At 41.5% G+C, this 24,152-nt stretch overlaps 2 protein-coding genes across 8 annotated transcripts in view; one reads left to right on the forward strand and one right to left on the reverse strand.

The window, feature by feature from the left end:
• Positions 1–14,037, reverse strand: part of RPL13 (ribosomal protein L13) — a 257,531-nt gene extending 243,494 nt beyond the window's left edge. The window contains exon 1 of the mRNA XM_075838600.1: positions 14,024–14,037. The gene's annotated coding sequence lies outside the window, so the exon portion shown is untranslated. The remainder of the gene's footprint in view (positions 1–14,023) is intronic.
• ANKRD11 (ankyrin repeat domain containing 11) overlaps positions 1–18,274 on the forward strand; it is a 215,510-nt gene extending 197,236 nt beyond the window's left edge. For all 7 annotated transcript variants that reach the window (XM_075838584.1, XM_075838582.1, XM_075838585.1 and 4 more), the window contains 9 exons: positions 284–454; positions 2,260–2,463; positions 3,159–3,301; positions 3,997–4,144; positions 4,484–11,352; positions 13,438–13,536; positions 13,659–13,802; positions 14,032–14,124; positions 16,927–18,274. In XM_075838584.1, the coding sequence (XP_075694699.1) occupies positions 284–454; positions 2,260–2,463; positions 3,159–3,301; positions 3,997–4,144; positions 4,484–11,352; positions 13,438–13,536; positions 13,659–13,802; positions 14,032–14,124; positions 16,927–17,112 (8,057 nt within the window). In that variant the 3' untranslated portion in view covers positions 17,113–18,274. The remainder of the gene's footprint in view (positions 1–283; positions 455–2,259; positions 2,464–3,158; positions 3,302–3,996; positions 4,145–4,483; positions 11,353–13,437; positions 13,537–13,658; positions 13,803–14,031; positions 14,125–16,926) is intronic.
• Positions 18,275–24,152: the final 5,878 nt, after the last annotated feature.

Here is a 24,152-nt window from a genome sequence, read left to right on the forward strand (position 1 = left end):
TTGTGAATGCAACTACAGGCTGTAAGTCGCGTAATAAAGGTTCCTATTGCATCGGCCTTACCCATCAGCAGGTGAGGGTGGTTTAGGGGGCACACATTAGTTCTGACACCTCAAAAATTGATATTTCCATTTCTCCCTAGTTTTCACAAGTGAAATGACGTGGAGGGATTCTTTGAGAACATCTACATATCTATAGGTTTCTCATTAGTGTAGATTTAATATATATATAGTCATTGATTTAAAATTCAAATAATTTTATTGGCTTTTTTCTTTCTCCTAACAGAAAAGCAGGGTCCGGAAAAGAAAAGAATTAAGAAAGAGCCTGCCAACCGGAAGTCTAGTTTACCCTTTGGTATTGGGATATCTGGAATTCGAGCTGGATACCCGTTATCAGAGCGGCAGCAGGTTGCTTTGCTTATGCAGATGACAGCAGAAGAATCTACCAACAGCCCAGGTAATGAATGACTAGTCGCAGATGTTTGCTTTCGATTATTATTACAATGTACGGGGAAGGCTTTACTGGAGTGTGGTTCATCGCCACACGAACGTAACGCTGAATGGGGTGGCCTATGGGAACAATTAATTTTTTTATTTCGGGGGGGGGGGGGGGAGACGTACGTACGTACGTACGTACGTACGTACGTACGTACGTACGTACGTACGTACGTCAAAATAATACAACTTGCTTCTTTTAAATGTGAGCGGTTCAGATAAGCGACTGAGTAAAAAATCATCCCCGCACCACTTCTCTGACACGACGAGCAGCGTATGTAAATGGCATCTGTATTCTCTGAGCGGAGAGATGAGGGTGTTTTTTGTTTTTTTTCTGCTTTCTACAACCCGGTTGCAGCGAAGCTTGAGTTTGTTTTATCACCTGGACATGCACAATCATGCAGTTTCATGTCGCAACTTGTCTTATCATTCTCCGTTTTGTCGTTGAATATGCGAGCTAGAGAAACGTCTTTCTGAAGTGCGTGTTACCCTTGCTGCTGATATGCCAGATATTGAACATAATTCCAGGGAGGAAGTAAGAATCTGGGATGTTGTAAGACTCTTGGTTTTTAAATTTTGTGCCTATTTCTGACGTTCTCCATATACTCGGGTTGTAAAACACAGAGGCTGTCAATATACAACTGTAGAATTTTACATTAAGCAAGCGCTCCCTCTTGTGACCATCACTGAGATTGCAAGTTCTTTCAGGAAAATGGGTGCAGATTGCTTTTCAAATACCTGGAACAAAAGTTAAGACGTTCATTGGGAGATAAAAACCATAAAGCTGCTATAATCAGACGGCAATTATAGCTGCAATCTCGCAGGTTCAATGTGTGCATTAAAGCAAAATCGTCCAGATCGACATCTGACTTGATGAAAGTTCACCCCTTTTCTTGATCCCATTATATATCAGTTTGTAAACTGGTTTAAAATAACTGTCCTATACTTGGAACATTTTCCAGTGAATGCGCCCTTATGTTCAAGAATTACACTTGCCACGTGCTGTTTTTTTTTTTTTTTTCTGTTAAGCGCCCGCACACCGGAGGAAGCGTGGTATTAAATGGGTTCTTCAACAAAACACGTGTATCCCTTATCCACAGGATAAGGGGAGACATGAGTGATCGATGGGGCTGGGACCCCCAGCAATGAGAACTGGGACCAAAAATTCCCTGACGTGCTCCATGAGAATAGAGCTCTGGTGCGCATACTCGGCCAGCGCTCCTTTAATTTCTATGGAACTTCCAGGTCCACGGTCTCCGTCAGCTCCATAGAAATTAATGGAGCGCTGGTCGAGCATGCACACTAGCACTCCATTCTCATAAAGCACTTCGGGGGCTTTTGGTCCCCCGTTCATTGCTGGGGGTCCTGTAGATAGGGGATACATGTGTTTTGTGGGAAAGCCCCTTTTAAGCAAGTCCTGATCTGGCATTTCAATATGTTCCTACTTACCACTGGGACCTCCACTGCTCCATAGAACAATTCTGTTGTGGACCCTTTAGCTTTTTCCCTGCATGGTGCTGAATCGGGGGGAAAAAATCTGAAGGTGTTGCTGTGCTTTACTAGCAGCGCGACCCTTTCATTCTAGTGATCGGGGGAGGTTCTAGTGGTCAGACCCCTAACTATATGCCATCACTTACTGTAGGGGAAAAATCCCTATAAGTTTGCCCTAAATGTGAGACATTTAGTTGACAATTGTGGAGAATTGAACTGGCATATGTTAACTGAACTTAACCTTCTTCATCTAGTTTCTTTTTTTTCTTCTTTTAGTTGACACAACACCAAAGCATCTTTCTCAGTCTGCAGTTGGCCAAAAGGGGACTCCTAACTCCGCATCCAAAACCAAAGACAAAGTAAACAAGCGAAATGAGCGGGGGGAGACTCGGTTACACCGGGCGGCCATTAGAGGCGATGCACGGCGTATCAAAGAGCTGATAAATGAGGGCGCAGATGTCAATGTTAAAGACTTTGCAGGTAAAGCGTCAGGATTATAGTTGCATCGATTCCATGTTGCCTGTTTTGCGCAGTTGTATTTTTGGAAAGATGAGAAAATATTTTAGGTCATTACAGCAGCGAAGCCTTGTATTGATGAGCTATGTATTGTATTGAAGTCAATAGATTATTATTTTTTTTTTAAAGTAGCCGTCAGAAAAATCTGATGCTCTAGATATCATTTTTATATTCTCCCATTAACTACTGGTTAGTTGAGCTAAAATGGAGGTCTCGTATTTAGTCCTATTAAAGGGGTCCTCTGCGTATTTCATGTTGATGACCTAACCTTAGGATAGGTCATCGTTGTCAGATCGGTGCAGGTTCGACTTCTGGCACCCCCGCTTATCAGCTGATTGGTGCTGTGGCGTTGTTTGCCGCAGCCTTTACACCGTTTACAGGCACAGCGTCCTACACTTACGGGTTTTGTAGATCCGGTCCTATTTAAGTTATGGGGACTGGGCTGCAATCGGATATGTGTGGCGCTGTGCCTGTAAACTGTGTAAAGCCTGCAGCATTGCACCCCCACTTTTCCGACGGATAGGCCATTAATATAAAGTTCCCGGAGAACCCCTCTTAAGTTATCAGCTTTATCCATATTTGGGTCTTTGTATTTATATGCACGCACCTTGTATAGTTATTAGTTGGAATACTCAATCAAACATGTTAATCTTTTGCAGGATGGACGGCCTTGCATGAGGCCTGTAATAGAGGCTACTATGATGTTGCAAAACAGCTGCTGGCTGCTGGAGCAGAGGTTAACACCAAGGGGTTGGATGATGATACCCCCCTGCATGACGCGTCTAATAATGGTCACTTCAAGGCGAGTGGGTTTTGTGTAAAAGAATATCTGTGAGCTCTCCTGATGTGTATTTTAGTAAATAATAGTATTTCCCATGAAATAACAATTCTGAAGCATCTTTTCTTAGAACTGTGATCTGTTACATTACTCTGTTGTTGTTCATGGAAATGTATGAATAAATTGACAACTGGGTGTCACAATTCTCCTTGTCAAAAGGGGTGTGTCTCTATGCAGTTTGAGACCGTAAACGCTGATTGGACGATGTCACACTGTGTAGTGACCCCCCCCCCCCCCCCCCACCACCACCAACTGGTAACACCCAGTTGTCAATTTATTCATAAATTTCTAGAAGGAATAACAGAGGAACAGCACAATGCAGAGATCTAAGGAAAGATGATCCAGAATTGTTCTCCAACTGGGAATACAATTATTTACCAAAACAGATGTCAGGAGACCACCTTATTCTGGGGTAGCAAGTATGACATTTCTTAACTTGTATTCGGTAACATGTACAGCTTTATCTGCTCATTGTAGACACTGTTAAAGGCTCTCCCTGTGTCATCACAGTAAGTTATTTCACTTTCTTTCTCTCTGAATCTGTTTCTGCAATGGTTTCTACAGTTAACACAATCTTGAGTTCTGTAATCACATTCCTAAGTTGTCATTCATTCTGACCACCTTCCCAGTATATATTATTATAATTTTTTATCCTTCAGGTTGTGAAATTGCTATTGCGGTATGGAGGCAATCCTCATCAAAGTAACCGAAAGGGAGAGACCCCTTTAAAAGTCGCTAATTCTCCAACAATGGTTAATCTTCTTCTTGGAAAGGGTACCTACACCTCCAGCGAGGAAAGCTCAACTGGTAAGTGCAAACAAACAAAATATCTAAATATTCACTTTATTATGCCAGGTTAGCTTAATGCTATTGTATTCTGCCGTTACTGTATGTTTCCCATCTAGATACTACTGTCTAAATATCTGTGAATATATTGCATGTGGTAAAAGGAAACCTAAAGCATGTTAGTAGACCCAAAAATGTACAATGAAAAAAGTTATTTTTTACCAAACTACATTCACTACAGTGAACTGCTCTATTCTACCCTACACCCTCTTACCGTAACACTTTCCATACTGGTTTCTCCTGTGCACCCTGTTTACTCGGTACTCATACGATGTTTATTTTTTTGTTCTATTAAAACAGAAAGCTCAGAAGAGGAAGATGCTCCTTCATTTGCACCATCCAGCTCGGTTGATGGCAATAACACGGACTCAGAGTTTGAAAAGGGGTCTAAACATAAGGGGAAACGTCAGAACCAACCGAAAAGCACGCCAGTGAAGGATGAGTACGAGTTCGATGAAGATGATGAGGAAGACCGCGTACCTCCTGTTGACGATAAGCATCTGTTGAAAAAAGAATTCCGTAAAGAGACTAAGGCGAACAGTTCAACTTCTATTCCTAAAACGGAAGCAAAAACTTTTACTAAAAATACGACTGCACCAAAGAAAGCTGCTCGCCGTATCTTGTCTGATACATCAGATGAGGAGGAAAATTCTGTCTCGTTAGGGGCTGCTGATAAGCTCCGGTTGTCCGCTCACCCCGTTATACCGAGCAATAAAACCAGGGAGCAACCTGTGGCCAAGCATAAAGAAAAGAGTAAAGTAAAAAGGAAGCGGAAGAAAGATACTAAAAATAAAGACGTAAAGTTTGGAAAGAAAAATAACATTTTTTGTTCGGAGACAGAAAGTGAAATCTTGGAGAGCGATGTCGAGAATGATTTGCTTTCCTTAGACAATTCAAACTGTGTGAAAGACTCTGCCTTAGCTTTGAAGGAGACTTCTTTGTTTAGCTCTTTATCAGCATCTTCTGCATCTTCTCAAGGGAGTTTAGCATCACAGAAGCACAATGCTAATATCCCAGACCAGCACTCCAAGCACTGGAGGACAGACAATTGGAAAACTGTATCTTCTCCAACCTGGTCAGATGTTAGCTCATTGTCCGATTCCACAAGGACGCGGTTAACTAGTGATTATGATTACTCATCTGAAGATTCTAGTTTGGAGTCTTTGAAACCGGTTAAAAAGAAACACGAGCACAAAAAGAAAAGTAACACACACAATAGCATATATGAAAAGAACTCTTTCCATCTTCATGTTGAAGGTGCAATTCCCAAATTAGACAAAGAAGGTAAAGTAGTGAAAAAACATAAAACAAAACACAAACACAAAAGTAAAGAAAAAGTTCAAAATCAGACCAGCCAGGATGTAAAGATTCTTAAAAGCTTTTCATTTGACTATGATGACTCGAAGCAAAAATCAGAAAAGTCTTTAAATCTAGAGGTTGACGTTCCAGAGAAATTAAAAGTATTAAAACACGATCATGATCACCTCAGGAAAGAAGACAAATCCCTCCCCAAGGTTAAGTCCGAGGAAAAAGACTGGTCATTTAGAGATGAGGGAGGCAAAGTTGCCAAAGAGGAGAAGTCATCAAAAAAGACAAAAGATGCTAAAGACAGTAAAACTTTCAAAGAGGACAGAGACCGATCTAGCAAAACAGATCGAGAAAAAACGGTCAAGGAGAAATCTCCCAAAGAAGATAAACCTAAAACACATAAAGATGAGAAGAAGAAGAAAGTAAAAGATAAATCCTCAAAATCTGAAAAGAAGGCTGAAGTAAAAGAGGAGAAATCTTCTAAAAATGAAAGAGAAAAAATCTTTAAAGAGGTAAAGAAGGAAAAGTCTCACAAGGACGAAGCATCTTTTGAAGAATTTAACAAAAATAATTATTTAGACAATGAGGAAGCAAAATATAGTACTTCAGATGACCAAGGTTTATGGATGTCTGATATGTCGTCAGATTCTTCTTTTGATTTTAAGGCAGAAGACAGCTGGGACTCGTCCTTCACAGATTTTAGAGAGAGCAAAAATGATCCGATCCCAAAACTAGTGGTGGAATCTGTTAAGGAAGAAGTCAAGGAAAAAGATTTCAAAAGCAAAGACAAGAGGGACTATGGAGATAAATCAGAGAAAGAGGTGGCCCTTAAAAGGAAGGATCGAGACTCTTCAGACAAAGTTTCTGACAAAAAGAAAGACCAAACAGACTCTCACAAAGTCACTCCATCCTTTACAGCGGAGAAAGAAAAGAAACGGAGGGACTCTCTAGAGTGCACTAAAATCCGGAAAGATAAAGATGTGGATATTTTAAGAAGAGATTCCTTGACCAACAAGGATCGAAGAGATTCCAAAGTAAAACTAGACGAGTCCTATAAAGAAGAATTGAATGACTATGGCTCAGAGACCTTTTTTAAAGATAAATCTGAACAAGAGTCTTTCCCCAAAAATTCTGAGGCAAGAGAGCGGCATCATTCTGGTAAAGAGAGGAGGGAGACTTCTGAAAAAAAGGAAAAATCTAAATCTGAAAAACATCGAGAAAAATCGAAAGATGCGGAGCGAGAGAAGACTGAGAAATCTTCAGAGAGAAGTCAAAAGGAAGCAGAGAAAGGGTCTAGAGATAAGAAAGATTCAAAAGAAAAGCACAAAGAAGTGTATAAAGATAGAAAAGATCAGAAAACTGATAAAAAAGAAAAAGCCTCCGCTCTAGAAAAAGACTATAGTGACAAGAAGGATGAAAAGAGAGCAAGGGGGAAAAATTGGTATAGCATCTCTGACATTTTTACGGACGAAAGTGAAGAGGACGAACGATTTGTATCAGGGTTCAAAATTACTGAAGCCTACAATGATTTTCACAGGATGGACAGTTATGAGAGGGAGACCACGGTACTAGACAAAGACACATCTCAGTCGGAGAAACACCGAAAATATTCTAGTGACAAGCAGCATTCTGGGGAAAAGCAGAAAGACCGAGAACAGAAGGAGCGCAAAAAGGAAAAGGGTCCAGGAGAATCTGGAAAAGAGAAAAAGGAGAAGAACACCGAGAAACACAAGGACAAAAAAGACAAGGATTCTCTTGACAAATACCGCAAGGATAGGGTGTCCCTAGATTCTAACCAAGACAAGAATTGCAAATTAAAAATGCCGACTGACAAAAAGGACAAAAAGCATCCCACTGAAGAGAAAATCAAAACGAAACACAAAGAGAAGTCCGATCATTTTAAGGATAAGAAGTTCTCAAAGGCTGAATCTGAAAAAAGTTTACTGGAAAAATTGGAGGAAGAAGCTCTCAATGACTGTAAGGATGATTCAAACGATAAAATTAGCGAAATTTCGTCGGACAGTTTTACAGATAGAGGCCAAGATCCAAGTAACATGTTTGAGAATGTTGGATTACCCAACATAGAAACTGTAGAGGAGAAATACAAGGATTCTGTGCCTTGCTTAGCAGAGAAGCTGAAAGATAAGGAGAGAAATAGACACTCATCGTCTTCCTCGAAGAAAAGTCATGAGAAAGATAAGGTACGAAAAGACAAGTCTGATAAAAAATCTGAAAAAACGGATGATGCGAAAGAGGTTTACAGCAGACGGGAGTCTATTCAGTATGAGAAAGAGGCTCCTGCTGGAGATGCAGACTGTCTGCCGGTGTTCAGTGTTAAGACCGAGACTGAAGAGGAATTGGACCGAAGTATGGATTACGTGTTTACTTCAGAAAAAGAGAAACCGGATTCTGAAAGAGATCTCTTAAAGAAGTCCGAAAAGGACAAAGTTTACAGTGTGAACACACCAGCTATAAAAGAGAAGAAAAAGAAAGATAAACACCGTGAGAAAAGTAAAGACGAAAAGCACAGAGACAAACATTTGGAGGCATTCTTTAAGTATCACCGGGAAGAGCTAAAAAACTCAAGAGATAAAGAACCTCCCCAAGTAAATCCAAAAGATAAATCAAAAGAGGAGTTGGGGAAGTTTAGTGAAAACAGGCTGAAAGAGAGATCGAAAGAGAACACCGAGAGAGACAAAACGGACGGTGTCAAAATTATTAATGGAAATGAAAAAATGGCACTGATGAAAGATGCCAACAAGAAAGACACCAGACCTAGGGAAAAACTGTTGGGTGATGGAGACCTTATGATGACCAGCTTTGAAAGGATGCTTAGCCAAAAAGATCTTGAAATAGAAGAGAAGCACAAAAAGCATAAGGAAAGAATGAAGCAAATGGAAAAGATGAGACACCGATCTGGGGATCCAAAGTTGAAAGAGAAGAAAGCTGAAGAATTACGCAAGCGAAGTTTGGATTTGAGTACCAAGAAAACATCTGTGACGGACTCCATTCAGAAAGAAAAGAAAACTAAAGATTTGGCCCCGTTGATTATACCGGTTCCTGAAAATAAGGCCCAAGCTGTTATTGGGAATGATTCGAAGGACTGGCTCAATGGTCCCCAAATTAAGGAAGTCCTCACAGCTTCCCCTAGACCAGATCAGAATAGGCCAACCGGTGTCCCAACCCCTACATCTGTAATCTCATGCCCAAGCTATGAAGAGGTAATGCAGACCCCTAGAACGCCATCCTGTAGCACTGAGGACTATCCGGAGCTGATGTTTGACTGTTCCGACAGTCAGCATACTCTACCTGTTTCTGCAATGTCTATGAATGCATGCTCCCCTACCTTTTTTGATCGGTATTCAACTTCTGGATTGTCAGAAACTCCAAGCCAAACGCCAACTAAATTATCATCTTCCATTAACCGAAGCCGTTCAGTCTCTGTTGATGTAAGACGAGTTCCTGAAGAGGAGTTTCCAGCTTCTGAGATGAAGTTTTTCAGGCAGCAGAGTGTTCCAGCATCTTCTAGCTTCAGTTCACCCATGCAGATGATGATAGAAGAGAAGGTTCAAGCTCTCGTGCCTGCAGAGAAATTTCCATGTTTGTCTCCCGGTTATTACTCGCCGGGTTACCCATCTGATGTTACTTTTACACCTGGAGACATTGCAAGTATAGCACCTTCTCCTGACCGTGTTTACTCGGGTGTACCTGCAAAGTCTTCTCCTTCAGAAAGAGATGACCTGCTAGAGCCTTCTACTGAAAGTGCTGTTCCTCCAGACCTTGGCTTACAGTGTGATTCTGCAGAAGCACAACAAGCTACGGAATCCATTCTTCCTCAAGAACAAAGCTTCTCACCACCAGAGTCTAACTTCATGCAGCAGGAACCTGCCTATTTAGAAACGGAAGATAACTTTATTCCAGACAGCAATGGCTATACTTCAGAACCGGACTTCATACCACAAGAATCAGATTTGCACCAAGAACCAGAATATATTCCTCAGCAGCAAGCCTTTCTACCGCAGGAGCCAGAGTTTATGCCCCCAGAGCCATCCTTCTTGCCATCAGAACAAAATTATGTGATCCATACAACATCTCATTTCCCACCTTCAGAGAGTGCTTACCTGCCTCGTGAATCAGACTTTCATGCCGCACATTCAGAATCCTCTTTTCTACCTCCCGAACCTGCTTTTATTCCACCACCACCAGAGTCTGGCTTATTTCCTCCCGTTGAAGAAAATACTTTTAATTCCCCTATTTCTGAACACAATCTAGGTTGGGTGAGTCCCGCAAATAGTAATTCTGAGTGTGTTATGCCTCAGAGTGTAATTGGTAGTAATTCAGAGGAACAAGGAAGCTGGTCCATGAGATCCGATCTGGCAAAGTCACCTGAAAGATTCTCCGAGTCGCCTAAGCATTTCAGCCCATCAGACAAAATCCTTCCTCCTTCAGTTCCTTTCATTTCATCTGACTCTCCTTACCCACTTTCTCCTGTTTCATATCCCATGTCTGAAGCAGCTGCTGAGGAATTGAAAGAGGAGGAAGTGATGCCTCAACCGGAGGACCAGGGCACGTACATGTCTCCTACTCCTCTTCCCGCTTTCTTTGACCACTGCAAAACTTGTCCAGAGGAACCACAAACCCTGTCTGTAGAGCCCCAGGTACATGCAGACCCTCTTTCAGACACATTAGCATCTGTCAAAGAAAATTTTGTGCAGTCTGGTGAAATCCACCCAAATAGTCAAGAGGATGCCGAGCCATGGTCTAATCCATTTTCTTCAGTAGTTGATGAGTTGGAACTTGGGGCCTTTTCTCTACCAGAACTCCCTCTTCCAGTCAAAGAGGAAATTGACAGTGAAGCCTGTGAACAGTTGAACATCACTGCAGAAAGCCCAGCTGGTCCTCCCGAAGACCATGTTGAGAGTGAAACAACTGAAATGCATCCCATTGAAATAGATCTTCCGAAGCCAGCAACTCCTAAAGAACCCTGTACCATGGAAATAGTTGACCCATCACCTCAAATACAGGAGGAGAAGGCCGAGGATCCCGATGAGGAATCTACTTTGGAAGCTCCAAAAATATCCCAGCCTTTAAAGCCATTATTTGACCCGGCATCATTTCCCCTTCCATTTGTACAGCTCGAACCTCTTGAACAAATCGAGGCTAAAGTTCAGGCAACCCTAAACTCATCAGAAACTAGTGTCCAGGTCTTGTCCAAAAATCTTGAGACTGTTGATAGCAAGTTAGATGAAAGTACACCGGTAGAAAATGTGGATAGTGATCCAGTTGCACAGGCAGAGGCCCCTCAGATCAACCCAACTGTAGATGTTCCAGAACAGACGGCAAAAACTACAATTGATATTCCAAAACCACCTAAAGTAGAAGAGATACCTCTTCGTATGACCCGTAACCGGGCTCAAATGCTTGCCAACCAGAATAAACAGAACACCACTCCCGCAGAGAGAGAACAGCCTGTAGTTACCGCACCAACTACCCGTGGCAAGAGTAAAATCAATGAGGAGGAGGAACCACAGACCCAGCACCCACGAAAGAGAAGGCTGCAGAAACCGAACCAGCTTCAGCAGCAAATAATAAGCAACACCAGTCAACAAACTCGAGAGATGATACAACAGACTTTGGCTGCCATAGTGGATGCTATCAAGTTAGATGAAATTGAGCCATATCACAGTGACCGGTCTAACCCATACTTTGAATATTTGCAAATCAGAAAGAAGATTGAAGAGAAGAGGAAAATCTTGTGCTATATAACTCCTCAAGCACCGCAGTGCTATGCGGAATATGTCACCTATACTGGCTCGTATTTATTGGATGGCAAACCACTTAGCAAGCTTCACATTCCAGTGGTGAGTTGTCACTATAAAATTTAGTTATACAACCATTTTATTTTATTATTCAGTGCATCAAAGTAAAATAAACTTTGAATAGTCTTTATATATAAAAAAGTGTTTATTTTTCTACAGCTCCCATGCTGACCTATGTGTCACCATGGTAACACTACAAACAAAGCCTGTGTAGTCTGATCCTGCAGTTATACTTAAAGGGCTTTTCCGAGACAAAATGACTGTTAATGCTCGTAGTTTATTAATGTAAATACATTTGTAATATATATACTTACATTTTCCAAATTGACCCCGTTTCCAGATGTTGCTGTGGGGTACGTGACGGGTGACGTCACTCTCTTGCCGCTGTGTTGATCTTGAATCCCTTTCTGGGTATATGACACGTGGCTTGTACAGCCCGTAAAGCGCATGCGTGGTCCCTGCTGTTCTCGCGGTAACCGCAGGGACCGTGCATGCGCGTTACGTGCGGTACAACAGAAAAGCCCATACACGTCACAAGTGACGTGTCGTATACCCGGAAGAGAATTGAAGATCAACACAGCGGCCAGAGAGTGACGTCACCCGTCATGTACCCCACGGCAGCATCTGGAAACGGGGCCAATTTGGAAAATGTAAGTATATATTACAAATGTATTTACCTTAATAAATTCTAAGCATTAACTGACATTTTAACTCGGAAAACGCCTTTCATTCGGTGTCTCTCCCCCCCCCCCACCCCCAACTTACTAACATACGTTCGGTAGGGGGACAGATGGTAGTTTTAGTCTATAACCATGGAGTCACAGGTCTGCATAGGAGCTATAGGCCCAAAATGGTATGATATTCTTTAATAAAGACTATTTACAAAGTTCTTGCATGTTTCATTTCCGCTGTATTGGAGCATTAAAAAATGGTTGCAAAGATTGTATATAGCTTTTAGGGTTTTGTGTTTTTTTTATTCCTTCTCTCAGGCTTCATGTACATTTTAAATTTCTGAAAAGTCAATTGTTAAATGTCCAATTTTCTCAAGTCCTATGTGTTTATAGCGGCTGTAGTTTTCATATAAAATGGCCGGTCTCCCCACTCTACCAATTACTACTCTCTGACGCTCACAGCGGCTTCCTCCATACTGTAAGGACCACCTTCCCCTCGTCCTCCACTTATTTGTGCACTTGTGAGCTTTAGGCTGCCCTTTCTATTCCTTCCTTGCGTTCCCTCTGCCCTGTGCCGCTTATGAAAAACTATTTGTCAAAAAAGGGCCCAGGACATGGAGCCCGGGCACTCCATGACCACACTCCCTTCCTTCCTTCCTTCCTTTTTTGTTTCTTTACCCCTTTCAATTTAGGTGGATAGGCCAGATCCTGCGGATACACCTGAACTATTACAGGAGTGTGACCTGCCCCGGCCTTTCATGAAGTCTCTTGTGCCATTTTGCTTGTCTTCATCACTGACCTACAATATGTCGCACTCTCTCCTTCTGACTAGTTGGTGCCCTCGATTATTTGACAGGGGTCCGGTTCTATGTTTGCTATACTCTTGTCTTTCTCTTTTGTATGAGAACTGTTTGTATTGCATCGTTTATTTTCTGAAAATTATAATAAACCTAAATGTCCTGACTGCCACCGTACACCTCATTGTTCACATAGTCCAATAAAATGGTGTTTACCACAAGGCTTAACCAGAGAGAGGGGGAAACGTGATCTTAGACTGTCATTTTGCCTTCGTGTGATAACCGAGTAGAGCGTATACCTGGAGCTTATTTGTTCGCCTACCGTGACCCTCCGTGCGACTGCTGTGCGCTTCTTCCTGATATGGATACAATTGTTTGGTATTCACAGGGCTCCTAGTCGTATAGTGGTGTCATGCAGGATCTGTATCTATCAGGATCCGATCCAATCTGTAAAATAGTAGGGAGACCAATAGTTTTACTTGCTTGATGCTGATGGGATCTAATCCCCTTCTTGGCACTAAATGTTTCCCACACTGAGCGGCGTCACCACCATCCGACTGCGGCCTAAGTTACAAAACTGGAACACAACCTATTTCGATTTTATTTTATGAACCGCATTGTTGTTAAATGACACTATAACTAATGTATTACTGCTACAGATTGCACCACCTCCATCATTGTCGGAGCCGCTTAAAGAACTGTTCAGGCAACAGGAGGCTGTTAGAGGGAAGCTTCGACTGCAACACAGCATTGAAAGAGTAGGTGTATCTGGCTTTTTCTTCTTCTACTGTGGTCTAAAATCTATTGTCTCCTGATCAGCTTTTAAAAGCAGGGATCAATTTTCCAGCACATGGATTTTAAGTACTTTTCCGTCTTTTAGGAGAAACTCATAGTGTCTTGTGAACAGGAGAACCTCAGAGTTCATTGCAGAGCGGCCAGGACAATTGCCAATCAGGCTGTGCCTTTCAGTGCTTGCACCATGTTACTGGACTCGGAGGTGTATAACATGCCTCTGGAAAATCAGGTCAGTGCTTTTCTCATTCTGTCTTCCTATTCCTGCATCTTTCCAATTTATGCAAGTAAATATGTGCACCGTGGAGCATTTCTCTGAAGGTCATTGCACACCGTAAACATCAGGTCAATTATAAATAGATTTTTAGATTAGCGCGTATTGTACATGAACGATTCACAAACAAGGTTTTTTGCACTTGAAAATCCCTCTGTATCTGTTAGTCACTTTTTGTGCTCTATAGGGAGATGAAAACAAGTCCGTCAGAGATAGATTCAACGCACGCCAGTTCCTGTCCTGGCTACAAGATGTTGATGATAAGTACGACAGGATGAAGGTGAGTGGTGAAACCATTGGCAAGATCGGGCATTTATGGGTTATGCAGTCCCTTTAACGTACAACATGTTTTATGGTCCGTCTATTTAACCCGTTAGTGACCGGCCCATCGTGTTTCTACGTCGGTCACTAACGGGCCTTATTCCGATGCCATAGACTTTTTACGTCGCGGCATCGGAATAAGTAAACAGAGCAGGGAGCTGTCAGATCTCCCTGCTCTTAGCTGCTAGAAGGCAGCTGAGGGCTGGGAGCGTCCCTGCTCTGCCGGGTGAGATCGATATTAGTATCGATCTCACACGTTTAACCACTCAGATGCGGTGCTCAATAGCGAGCACCGCATCTGAGTGGTTTTGGAGAGAGGGAGGGAGCTCCCTCTCTCCCCCACCGACACCCGGCGATAAGATCGCCGAGTGTCTGTGTCTCTAATGGCAGCCGGGGGTCTAATAAAGGCCCCCGGGTCTGCCTGGAGTGAATGCCTGCTAGATCATGCCGCAGGCATGACCTAGCAGATGCCTGTCCGTATTATAAATGCGATCGCAGAATCGCATATTATAGTCCCCTAATGGAACTAGTAAAAAAGTGAAAAAAAGTTTAATAAAGTTAATTTGAAAAAAAAAATGAAAAACCCAGCTTTTCCCCTTACAAAATGGTTTACTATTAAAAAAACCAAAATAAAGTTAAAAAGTTACACATATTTGGTATCGCCGCGTCCGTAACGACCCCCCCCCCCCCCTATAAATCTGTTACATTATTTAACCCGCACGGTGAACGCTGTAAAAAAATTAATAACAAAATATTGAAAAATTGCTGTTTTATGTGAATAATGACTTTAAAAAAAAGTGATCAAAAAGTCGCATCTACTGCAAAATGGTACCAATAAAAACTACAAGTCGTCCCGCAAAAAAAAAAGCCCTCATACAACCGCATCGGCGAAAAAATAAAAACGTTACGGCTCTTCAAATATGGAGACACAAAAACAAATAATTTAGAAAAAAAAGCGTTTTTACTGTGTAAAAGTAGTAAAACATACAAAAACTATACAAATTTGGTACCGTTGCAATCGTAACAACCCGCTGAATAAAGTTATTGTGTTATTTATACCACACGGTAAATGGCGTAGATTTGGGACGCAAAAAAGAGTGGCGAAATTTCAGATTTTTTTCTATTCCCCCCCCCCAGAAAAAAGTTAATAAAAGTTAATCAATAAATAATATGTACCTAAAAATGGTGCTATTAAAAAACACAACTTGTCCCGCAAAAAACCAGACCTTCTATAGCTATGTCGACGCAAAAATAAGAGTTACAGCTCTTGGAATGCGATGATTGAAAAACGTAGAAAATAGCTTGGCCATTAAGGTCCAAAATAGGCTGGTCATTAAGGGGTTAAACATACAGCCTAGGTACATAAATTTGAGATTACTATCAGTAGAGATTAGCCTTGCAAGATATTTACCTGTACATGCAGCATTTTTGAGACTGCAACCCTTTCACGTTTACTGAAGCAGATCACAGAGGCAATTGAGATTTGGTCAATTTAATCTCCCAGTTTCATTCAATAATGAGCCTTTCTATTTACATAGAATGTATTTTAGCCATGTCGATGATGACCTTGTGCACAGACCTTCAATCTCTGCTCTGGAAAGACTAAAGGGCCTTTTTACACCGGCCGACAATAGGCTGGTGCAGCGAGCACCGATCAACGAGAAAAAGTTGATCGGCGCTCGTTTGCTCCTGTCACACGGAGCTATGGATGGGGACGAGTGGTCGTTTCTCTGATCGCTCGTCCCCATCCATTATTATCCTGTCGCCCGCGCGACTCCCTGTTTACACCGGGAGATGTGCTGCCGACAACGATGATATTTTACTTTTTTTAAACTATATGATCAGCAGATGATAGGGCGTTTGCTTGTTCATCTGCTGATCGCTGCCCTGTTTACACACTGCAATTATCTGCAACGAGCGTTCTATGAATGCTTGTCTGCACAATAATCGCCCAGTGTAAAAGGGCCTTTAAATATTTACCTACAGGGCCATAAAAGTCCAATTTTATATCCGTTCACCACAGAGATTGCATAAACTGGATTTCAGAATTTGCACCAGACACAACAAACAAAGTGTTCTGTTCACATGTACTGTTAGTGATGCGGCACAAAACCGGACTAGTACTGCATCAATGGTTAAATGGGTTATATCACCACAACAACTTATTACCTATTTACAGGATAGGTGATAAAGGTTTGATCGCTGGGACCCCCACCAATCAAGACAACGGGGGTCCAGAGTCCCCTGAATGAATAGAGCGGCGATCGTGCATGTGCGCTGCCGCTCCATTCATTCTCTATGGGACTGCCAGAGATAGCAGAGTACAGCGCTCCACTATCTCCTGCAGTCCTATAGAGCGTCAGTGAACATGTGCAATTGCCGCTCGGTTCATTCAGGGGACTTGGGATGGCTGTTCCCTTGAGACTGCCACTTCGTTTTAGGGATCGGTGGCGGTCTCAGCACTCGGACCCCCACTGATCAAAACTTAGGACAAGTCACTGACATGTCAAAAGTTTCTTTGAAAGTTTTTAGTTACCCTTTAAGTGTCATATATATATATATAATATGTGTGTGTGTATGTGTATATATATATATATATAGTATGTGTGTGTGTGTGTGTATATATATATATATATATATATATATATATATATATATATAATCTCTATCAAATGCATTTTAGATCTCTCCCCATTATGCTAGTTTCTATTCTAACTTTTTTGACAGTCATCTAAGTGTTCTTTGTTTTTGTTCCTTGAAGACATGTGTATTAATGAGACAGCAGCATGAAGCCGCAGCCTTGAATGCAGTGCAGAGGATGGAATGGCAGTTAAAGATGCAGGAGTTGGACCCAACTAGCCACAAGTCCCTGTGCGTCAACGAAGTTCCCTCTTTCTATGTGCCAATGGTGGACGTTAACGATGACTTTGTGCTCTTGCCAGCATGACCAGGCGGACTCCTGAGGTTGTTTTTTCTTAACTCAAAACTGGCAAGGGCCGGCCCCCTTGGCTTAGAAGAGCTCAGACTTCACTTGCATCTTTTCGCTTGCTGATGAATCCGCTGCTTACAAGAGGAGGAAGCATTTTGATATAACGAATACAGAAAGCCCCTAGAGGAATTGCACTTTCTTCACAGCTTAAACCCACCACTCCTCCCGGTAGCAGGCGGAGTGAGCTACCGTGGAAGGAGCATGATACAGGCGGAGGGAGGGGGATCAAGGATGCCACGTGTATTGCCGTTATACACACAGCTGCGATCTGCGCCATTGTGCTTCGGAGACCTCACGGAGAACAGTGCACTTGTTCACCATGGTGGTTTTTTTTTGTTTTTTTTTCAGATGCAGGTCTGGTTGTTCATGGACTATTAAAGACAGACTTATTTGGCTATCCCTCCCTTTTTCTTTTGTTCCCTCTTGTCAATGTGACAAGAAATAGAAATCGCCTTCAGCCGCTGACTACCTCATGTCAGCCTTTAAATTTCCAGGCCTCTGATGCGAAGCAGGGACGGTCTGTTCCTTTTTAATCTTATCATTTTTTAAATTTTTATTTTTTTTGTCCTAATCTAAGCTACTTCTTGCAGATTCTGCATGTGGTTCATATTGGTTTAGGATTTCCGAGTCTCTCCTGCCCCCTCCACGTCCTTGAATCCAACCATGCCAAGCATTGGTGATACAAAATTTTCATGTCCGAGACGACTTAACGTTCAGTTTGTCACTTTCCTCCCCTCCCCCTTCTTAACACCTTTTAACCTTGGGCATTTTGTTTCTCTTGTTGGAGAACTTAACTTGAAACACTACAGAGCCAATACTCCTATATGTATGAAAAGACAAAAAAAAAAAAAAGTATCTGGTAAATTATGTACAGTTTTTATACACATTACCCTATGTACTTTGCTGCCTTCTAGATAAATTATTTTGCAAACACATTACTGCACAGTTGTAAATAACTTATGTACTGTAACATCACTTTCAGTTTTGTGTAAAGAAATAAATGAATTTAAAAAAACTTTGTAATATAGTTCACACTAGGCAGCACTTCTCTGAAGAGATGCATTCTGGGAGTATGGGCAACAGATGGGCCAAAAAAATAAAAAGTTCAGTATTTTGGTAATTTTTTGTGTCTTCTTATGACTCTTGATTTTGTCCATGCCTGGTAGATCTAGTCCTTGCACACCTGGAGGTGGTGTAGACCTAGTTCTTTAAAAAGGGACTAGAGTAAACTTTCAATCCCTTCAAGCAGTAAACCGTTCAATGCTCGGATGTAAATCTTTATTTCAACTCTCCTGTTAAAGATCGATCTGGTGGATACTCTGGTTTTATTTTTATATAGTCTTGGTACTCATAGCTGTTGTATCTGCTAAGCTGCAGCTGGTTAGTAAGAATTGTAAGGTCTGCTTTTGCACCTTCTGGTGATCTGTTGTGATCGTACATGTAGTCCAAATGGAGCTTTCTATAAGCTTCGGGGTTGTTTGTCACCAGCTTTACCCAGATGTTGTTACTGACCTAGTGGAGTCTTAGGACCCAGCGTTGTGGCTCAGTAAGCAGAGTAGCACTGACTCCCATTGATGTACTTTTCATTGCTATATGAACAAGCATGTGGTAGAACTGTTCAAGTGGTTTTCATATTTAACTAGGTAGAGACGAGAACAGCCGCACAGGATTTGCTCCAGGTTTAGTACAGATGTGAACGCACATTGGACCTGCTTCTACCCCTCATCACAGCCGAATTGCAGACCCCCGCCCCGCTTATCTGTCATTTGTATGCATAACCTCATTGCCTGTTCACCTGGTCTGTAGCTTGTTGTGAAAATTTATTGGAAATGCAGGCAATGTTTGTTTCCGTTCTGCATTTGGTTTCAGTCTACACCGCCCTAGTGCTCAGCGAACCATTCTTTCTTATTAGGGATTTTATAAATTCCTACTTGCCCTGAGGCCCCTCCGTGGCCTTTTTTAGTAGTCTTTTTCACCTTTATCAGATACAGTTAGACGTTATGGACGTTATGCCATGCGTGCCCAGTGACTACCACCAGAACGACGGACTAAACACGGCTTCCCAGAGATTTCCTGCTGTCTGAGCTGGTATCAGTTGGCTTGCTAAAGCTTTGGGATATGTGTGTTTACTCCTTCTCCTGTAGTTGGTGGCATGTAGACCCCACTAAATGTGCTATTTGCATCTTTTTGTTGCGGTGCAAGTTATGTTTTAGATGCCTAAGAAGGCTGCAAGAGTTCATTGCCCATTTTAAATGGCCCAGTATAATGTGTAAGGTCCATACTGGTGATATTACAGATCTCCTATAAGACTGCAGGATCAGTAGCAAATATATGGTTGAAGCATTAAAACCCATCATTTATTTTTGTAGAATAAAGTTACATTTAGGTCCGTTTATGGATTCTGTATGGGGTCATATAAAAAGTGCTACCGTTAGGGGAGGGGAGGGGGAGCATCTGCACACCGGACGATAAATTTATTGCAGACCACAAAAGCCATTAAACTGTCAAAGTAGTTTACAATAAAAGTTGTGGCTTTTGCATAGTCGAACAAGTCCAAGGAAGAAGAGTTATTCTGGGTTTGTTGCGGCTACTTTTTGTTCAGTCTCCAAATATAAAAAAAAATATAAACTTGAACCTCAACATTGAAGAGGCCTTTTTGGTAGGGTAACACCTACAGGCAGATCTAGGGAGAATCTGTTTAGATGGTTCTCGGCATATCCTGCAGGATCTGCTTCTAATGTGTATGGGGGTCTATAAGGCACCCTCGGTAGTACAGTAAATGGAAGACTGATATACATGCTCCGTGCCTGTTAATGGGGGCATCGTCTATTAATTGGCATAAGCCTTACAATCATTATTAACTTGTGCCAGCGTTAAACAGATTATCCGCCTAAATTTGTTTCTAGAAAAATCTAAGATGGGGAATGCCGAGGTGTGACCCTGGCTGTACTGTCAGCACAGTGACCACCAGCTTTAATTGAGTGATCGCAGACAGTTCCGTTGCTAGGGAAAAACTGCCTAACAACCACTGCTGTTGTCAGCCAGTACAATCTTAGAACCAGTTTGTCACACAGATCCTCGGCTTAAGAGAATTTCTAATGAGCAGCGAGGCTTGGCTCGATATGTATTTATTTCCCTTGTTATCTTTATATATAAAGTTACATCGAGGACCTTTTTAGGATTTTGTAGAAACAGACTTCAAAAATAGTTCATGTTTATAAAGAGTCACTAAGGGGAACAATAGTCCAGCAGACCAAGTATCTTCGTCCTGTGCACGTAGGTGACAGACCCGCTTTAATGTGCTGGCAGGATATTTGCTGCCCGTGTCTCTCCATCGATTTTTCTTCTTTTTTTTTTTTTCTCTTTTTTTTGTTTTTTTATTTCTAAGTTTTAAATGTTCACTGTTATAGGTTTTGTGTTTTTTTTTATATTGAATGTCTCTTGTTGTAAATTTTTGTTGTAGGGGTTTTTTTTTTTCTCCTCCTTCCCTTCTCAGATTAACACTTTCCAATTCCAGGGCACGATTTTTTTCCACAATCAAAACAAAGTAGCAACTATTATTTATTCTTCTCTCACCTGTGGTATGTTGATTCATGTCTCGGCAGATTGTAAATTTCCCTCATGTAATGGTTCTACGAGACATTGTACATATATGTATATATCAAGCTAGCGGGTCGCTCCACACCCTTTGTTACAATTCTCTTCCGTACAGTGTGTGGATTGATACAGCAGCCAGATTGCGTTCTTGGTAAATGTAACAATGTAATTTTTTTAATTCTTTTTATTTTCCACTTGTTTGTGTACATATTGTTTTGGCAGTGCTGGTGCTGCCTTTGCACTGCGCTGCCCCTTTTGCGGTTCAATCATTCAGCTGTATACAACTTCCTGCAGAATACAACACAGTAAAACAAATGTTATTTTCTACAATTGCATGTACAGAACGAAGGCCAGAAATGCTCTTGTCCCTCAGAGATAATGTTCATAAATAAATTAAACAAAAAAAAAAAAAATCAAGCCTTTGTGTTTTTATTTTTCATTTAATAAAGTCTCCATGATTTGCATTTGAGCACTTGCAGCATGGGTTTTCCGGGACTTTTTATGTTTATCTCTATAGGATAGGCCATCAATATTAGATCGGTGGAAGTCTGACTCCCGGGACGCTCACCGATCAGCTGATTGAAGGGACTGCGGCACTCCAGCCTTTTTATTGTTTACCAGGCACCGAGCTGTACGTTTGTTAGCGTCTATGACTTGTATTGCAGCCCACCTCTATTCAACTGATCGTCGAAGGTGTTGGGAGTCGGGCCGCCACCAATCTGATATTGATGACCTATCCCATTCAGTGGCCATCATTACAAAAGTCCCAGAACACCCCTTTGAAATTATATCTATAATTGAATCTGCTTTTTATGCATTTACTGGTTTTATTGTGAACATGGTATTACTACACAGGTTTTCTTTCATGCGTGGTTTTTTTTTTGGGGGGGGGGGGGCAAGATCCCCCTCAATGGATTTTATAACTTTTTTTGCCTCCATATAGACTGTGGGTGCCATATTACACGCTGAGCTTGTACGGAGCTGTAATATAACTGTGTGCATCAGGCCCTTAACTGTTTTGATAAGTTGAAGGAGAAATTCTCCATTTTCCATGTTTGCCCTACGGGCCTGTCAGCAGACTCGGGATGTTTTAAATCATTGTCCATTGACCGAGTACAGGTTACTAGCGATCTGCTAACCTGTATAGAGAATCCCCAGGGAATTCTTACATTTCCCACATGAGCCAATCCTAAACCAAGAATAAATTATTCACACAGGTGGGACTGACATGTACAAGAAAGCTAAGGGATGGTCTAATGTGTCTGCGACATTCATGTGAAGTCGTTTTGGTCCATGGTCCTACAGAGGGGGAGAAAGTGTAGAAGGGTGTAAGGGAGTCTTAACAAAACAAATATACGCAATGATACAAGTCAAGAGGAGCAACATAATCCTCTACAGAATGAAAATGCAAGAATATACTATGACAGGTTATTCTATCCTAGTCACCACCTGTAAAATACAACAATGTATCATACGAAGGCCCCATGGACGCAAACGTAAAATCGTCCGTAATATCGTCCGTAATTACAGGCCCATTCAGTTCTATTGGCCGCGGACACCTTCCGTATCACTACGGGTGGGTGTCCGTGCTGTAGAACAGTGCCGGGAATTATGGAGCATGTCCGGTTTTTCCTGTTTTACAAGCAGAGTGCATGGGGCCTAAGGAAATAAGAAAAGAATGTAGCAGATGAACCTCATTCTAGGTGCAAAGCTTTAGAGGAGCGACACCTCACAATAGTAGAAAAAGCAGGGGGAAAAAAAAGGGGGGAAATTGATTCACCACCTCAATCACCACAACGTTTCACCCTCTGAGGGCATTTTCAAGCGGTACAAAAAATAGTGGTCATGGTGTGTGTGTGTGTGTATAACGCAACAAGCTCATCAAACAATCAAATACAATTACTACAAAAATACATTACGATGCAATAGTAAATATAAAGTCCTACAGATCACATTGCAATCCATTCTAAAAATACAAACACACATAATAAATAACAGAAAAAGTGCAAAATGTATATAATATACATCAATAATTGTGAACATGTGGAGTGTATAAACCCAATTTTAAATTGAAAACGTGGGCGCTTACCCCCATGTTCAAAGAGAATGGGAAACCGCATGATACACTGTAGTACAACCACAGCGTCCTAACCGCTGAACTACGCGTGTCCGTAAAAGAAACCCCATAATTGGACCGAGCACGACACGTTATCGGACAATTGTTGGAACGCAACTAACCATGCGATACCTTATACGGTAGATCATGCGCATGCTCATAGGCACAGACATTTTTCTTATGTGGAATAGCTCACGCATGTCCAAATAGTCTCAATGATTCCAGCATCCCCATACTTCGTATGGTTCAAATAAATATCTATGTCCCTATGACCATGCTCGTGATCTATAAGGTATCGCGTGGTTCTATTTTATTTATTAGGTGTGTTGGTATTTTTTAGACTGTACGATGGATTGCAATGTGATCTGTATGACTTTATATTTACGATCGTTATATTGTATTTTTGTAGTGATTGTATTTGATTGCTTGAGCTTCTTGCTCCATATATATATATATATATATATATATATATATATATATATATATATATATATATATATATATATATATATATATATATATATATACACGCACGCACACACACACCCTGACCACTATTTTTTGTAGCGCTTGAAAATGCCCTCATAGAGTGTGAAATGTTCTGGTGAGTGATTATTTGGTGAATAAATTTCCCCTTTTTTGGGTGCTGCTTCCCTGCTTTTTTCATATACTTGGAACGAAGACACAGACTAAGGAAATAGGTGTTCGCCCATGTAGTAGCTCTAGAGCAGGGGTCGCAAACTCGGCTGGGTAAATGGATGGCATGTAGAAATTTCAAATTTGATACAATACAAAATGATTGTTAATCAATTAGTTATTTGAACTATTCTAACAATACTACATTACTATATCTGATCTTGAAAGCTGAAGAGTGAGAGCGTGCGCACACTCTCCCCTATCCTCGCTCTTCCTGTAACTGTCAGTATCTGATTGGACCGTGTCACAGCCATAGTAACACGCCCCATTGATAGTTCAGTGGGTTATTTAAATATCGGGCGCCAAATATAACGACACCGATATCTACATTGTTTTCTACCCGTCTCTGTTATTTAAAGTGCCCCAGTGTTTGTTCAGCCCTCCCCATTCTGTGCTGCACTCCTCTGCACATGTATTGGGAGGTGGAAGGTTCTCTTTAACCAAAAGTCATGTCATCTAGATACTTTAAAGGCTGTCAACCTTCACGGCCAAATTTATTTTATTGTCCCAATGTATGAAAGAGGAAACCACTTTGCAATAGATCTTTATTAAACATCTCCTTCCGTTTTGTGTCGACAGCTCAGCAGCC

This window comes from Rhinoderma darwinii, chromosome 9 (genome assembly GCF_050947455.1).
Source record: "Rhinoderma darwinii isolate aRhiDar2 chromosome 9, aRhiDar2.hap1, whole genome shotgun sequence".
Lineage (NCBI taxonomy): Eukaryota > Metazoa > Chordata > Amphibia > Anura > Rhinodermatidae > Rhinoderma > Rhinoderma darwinii.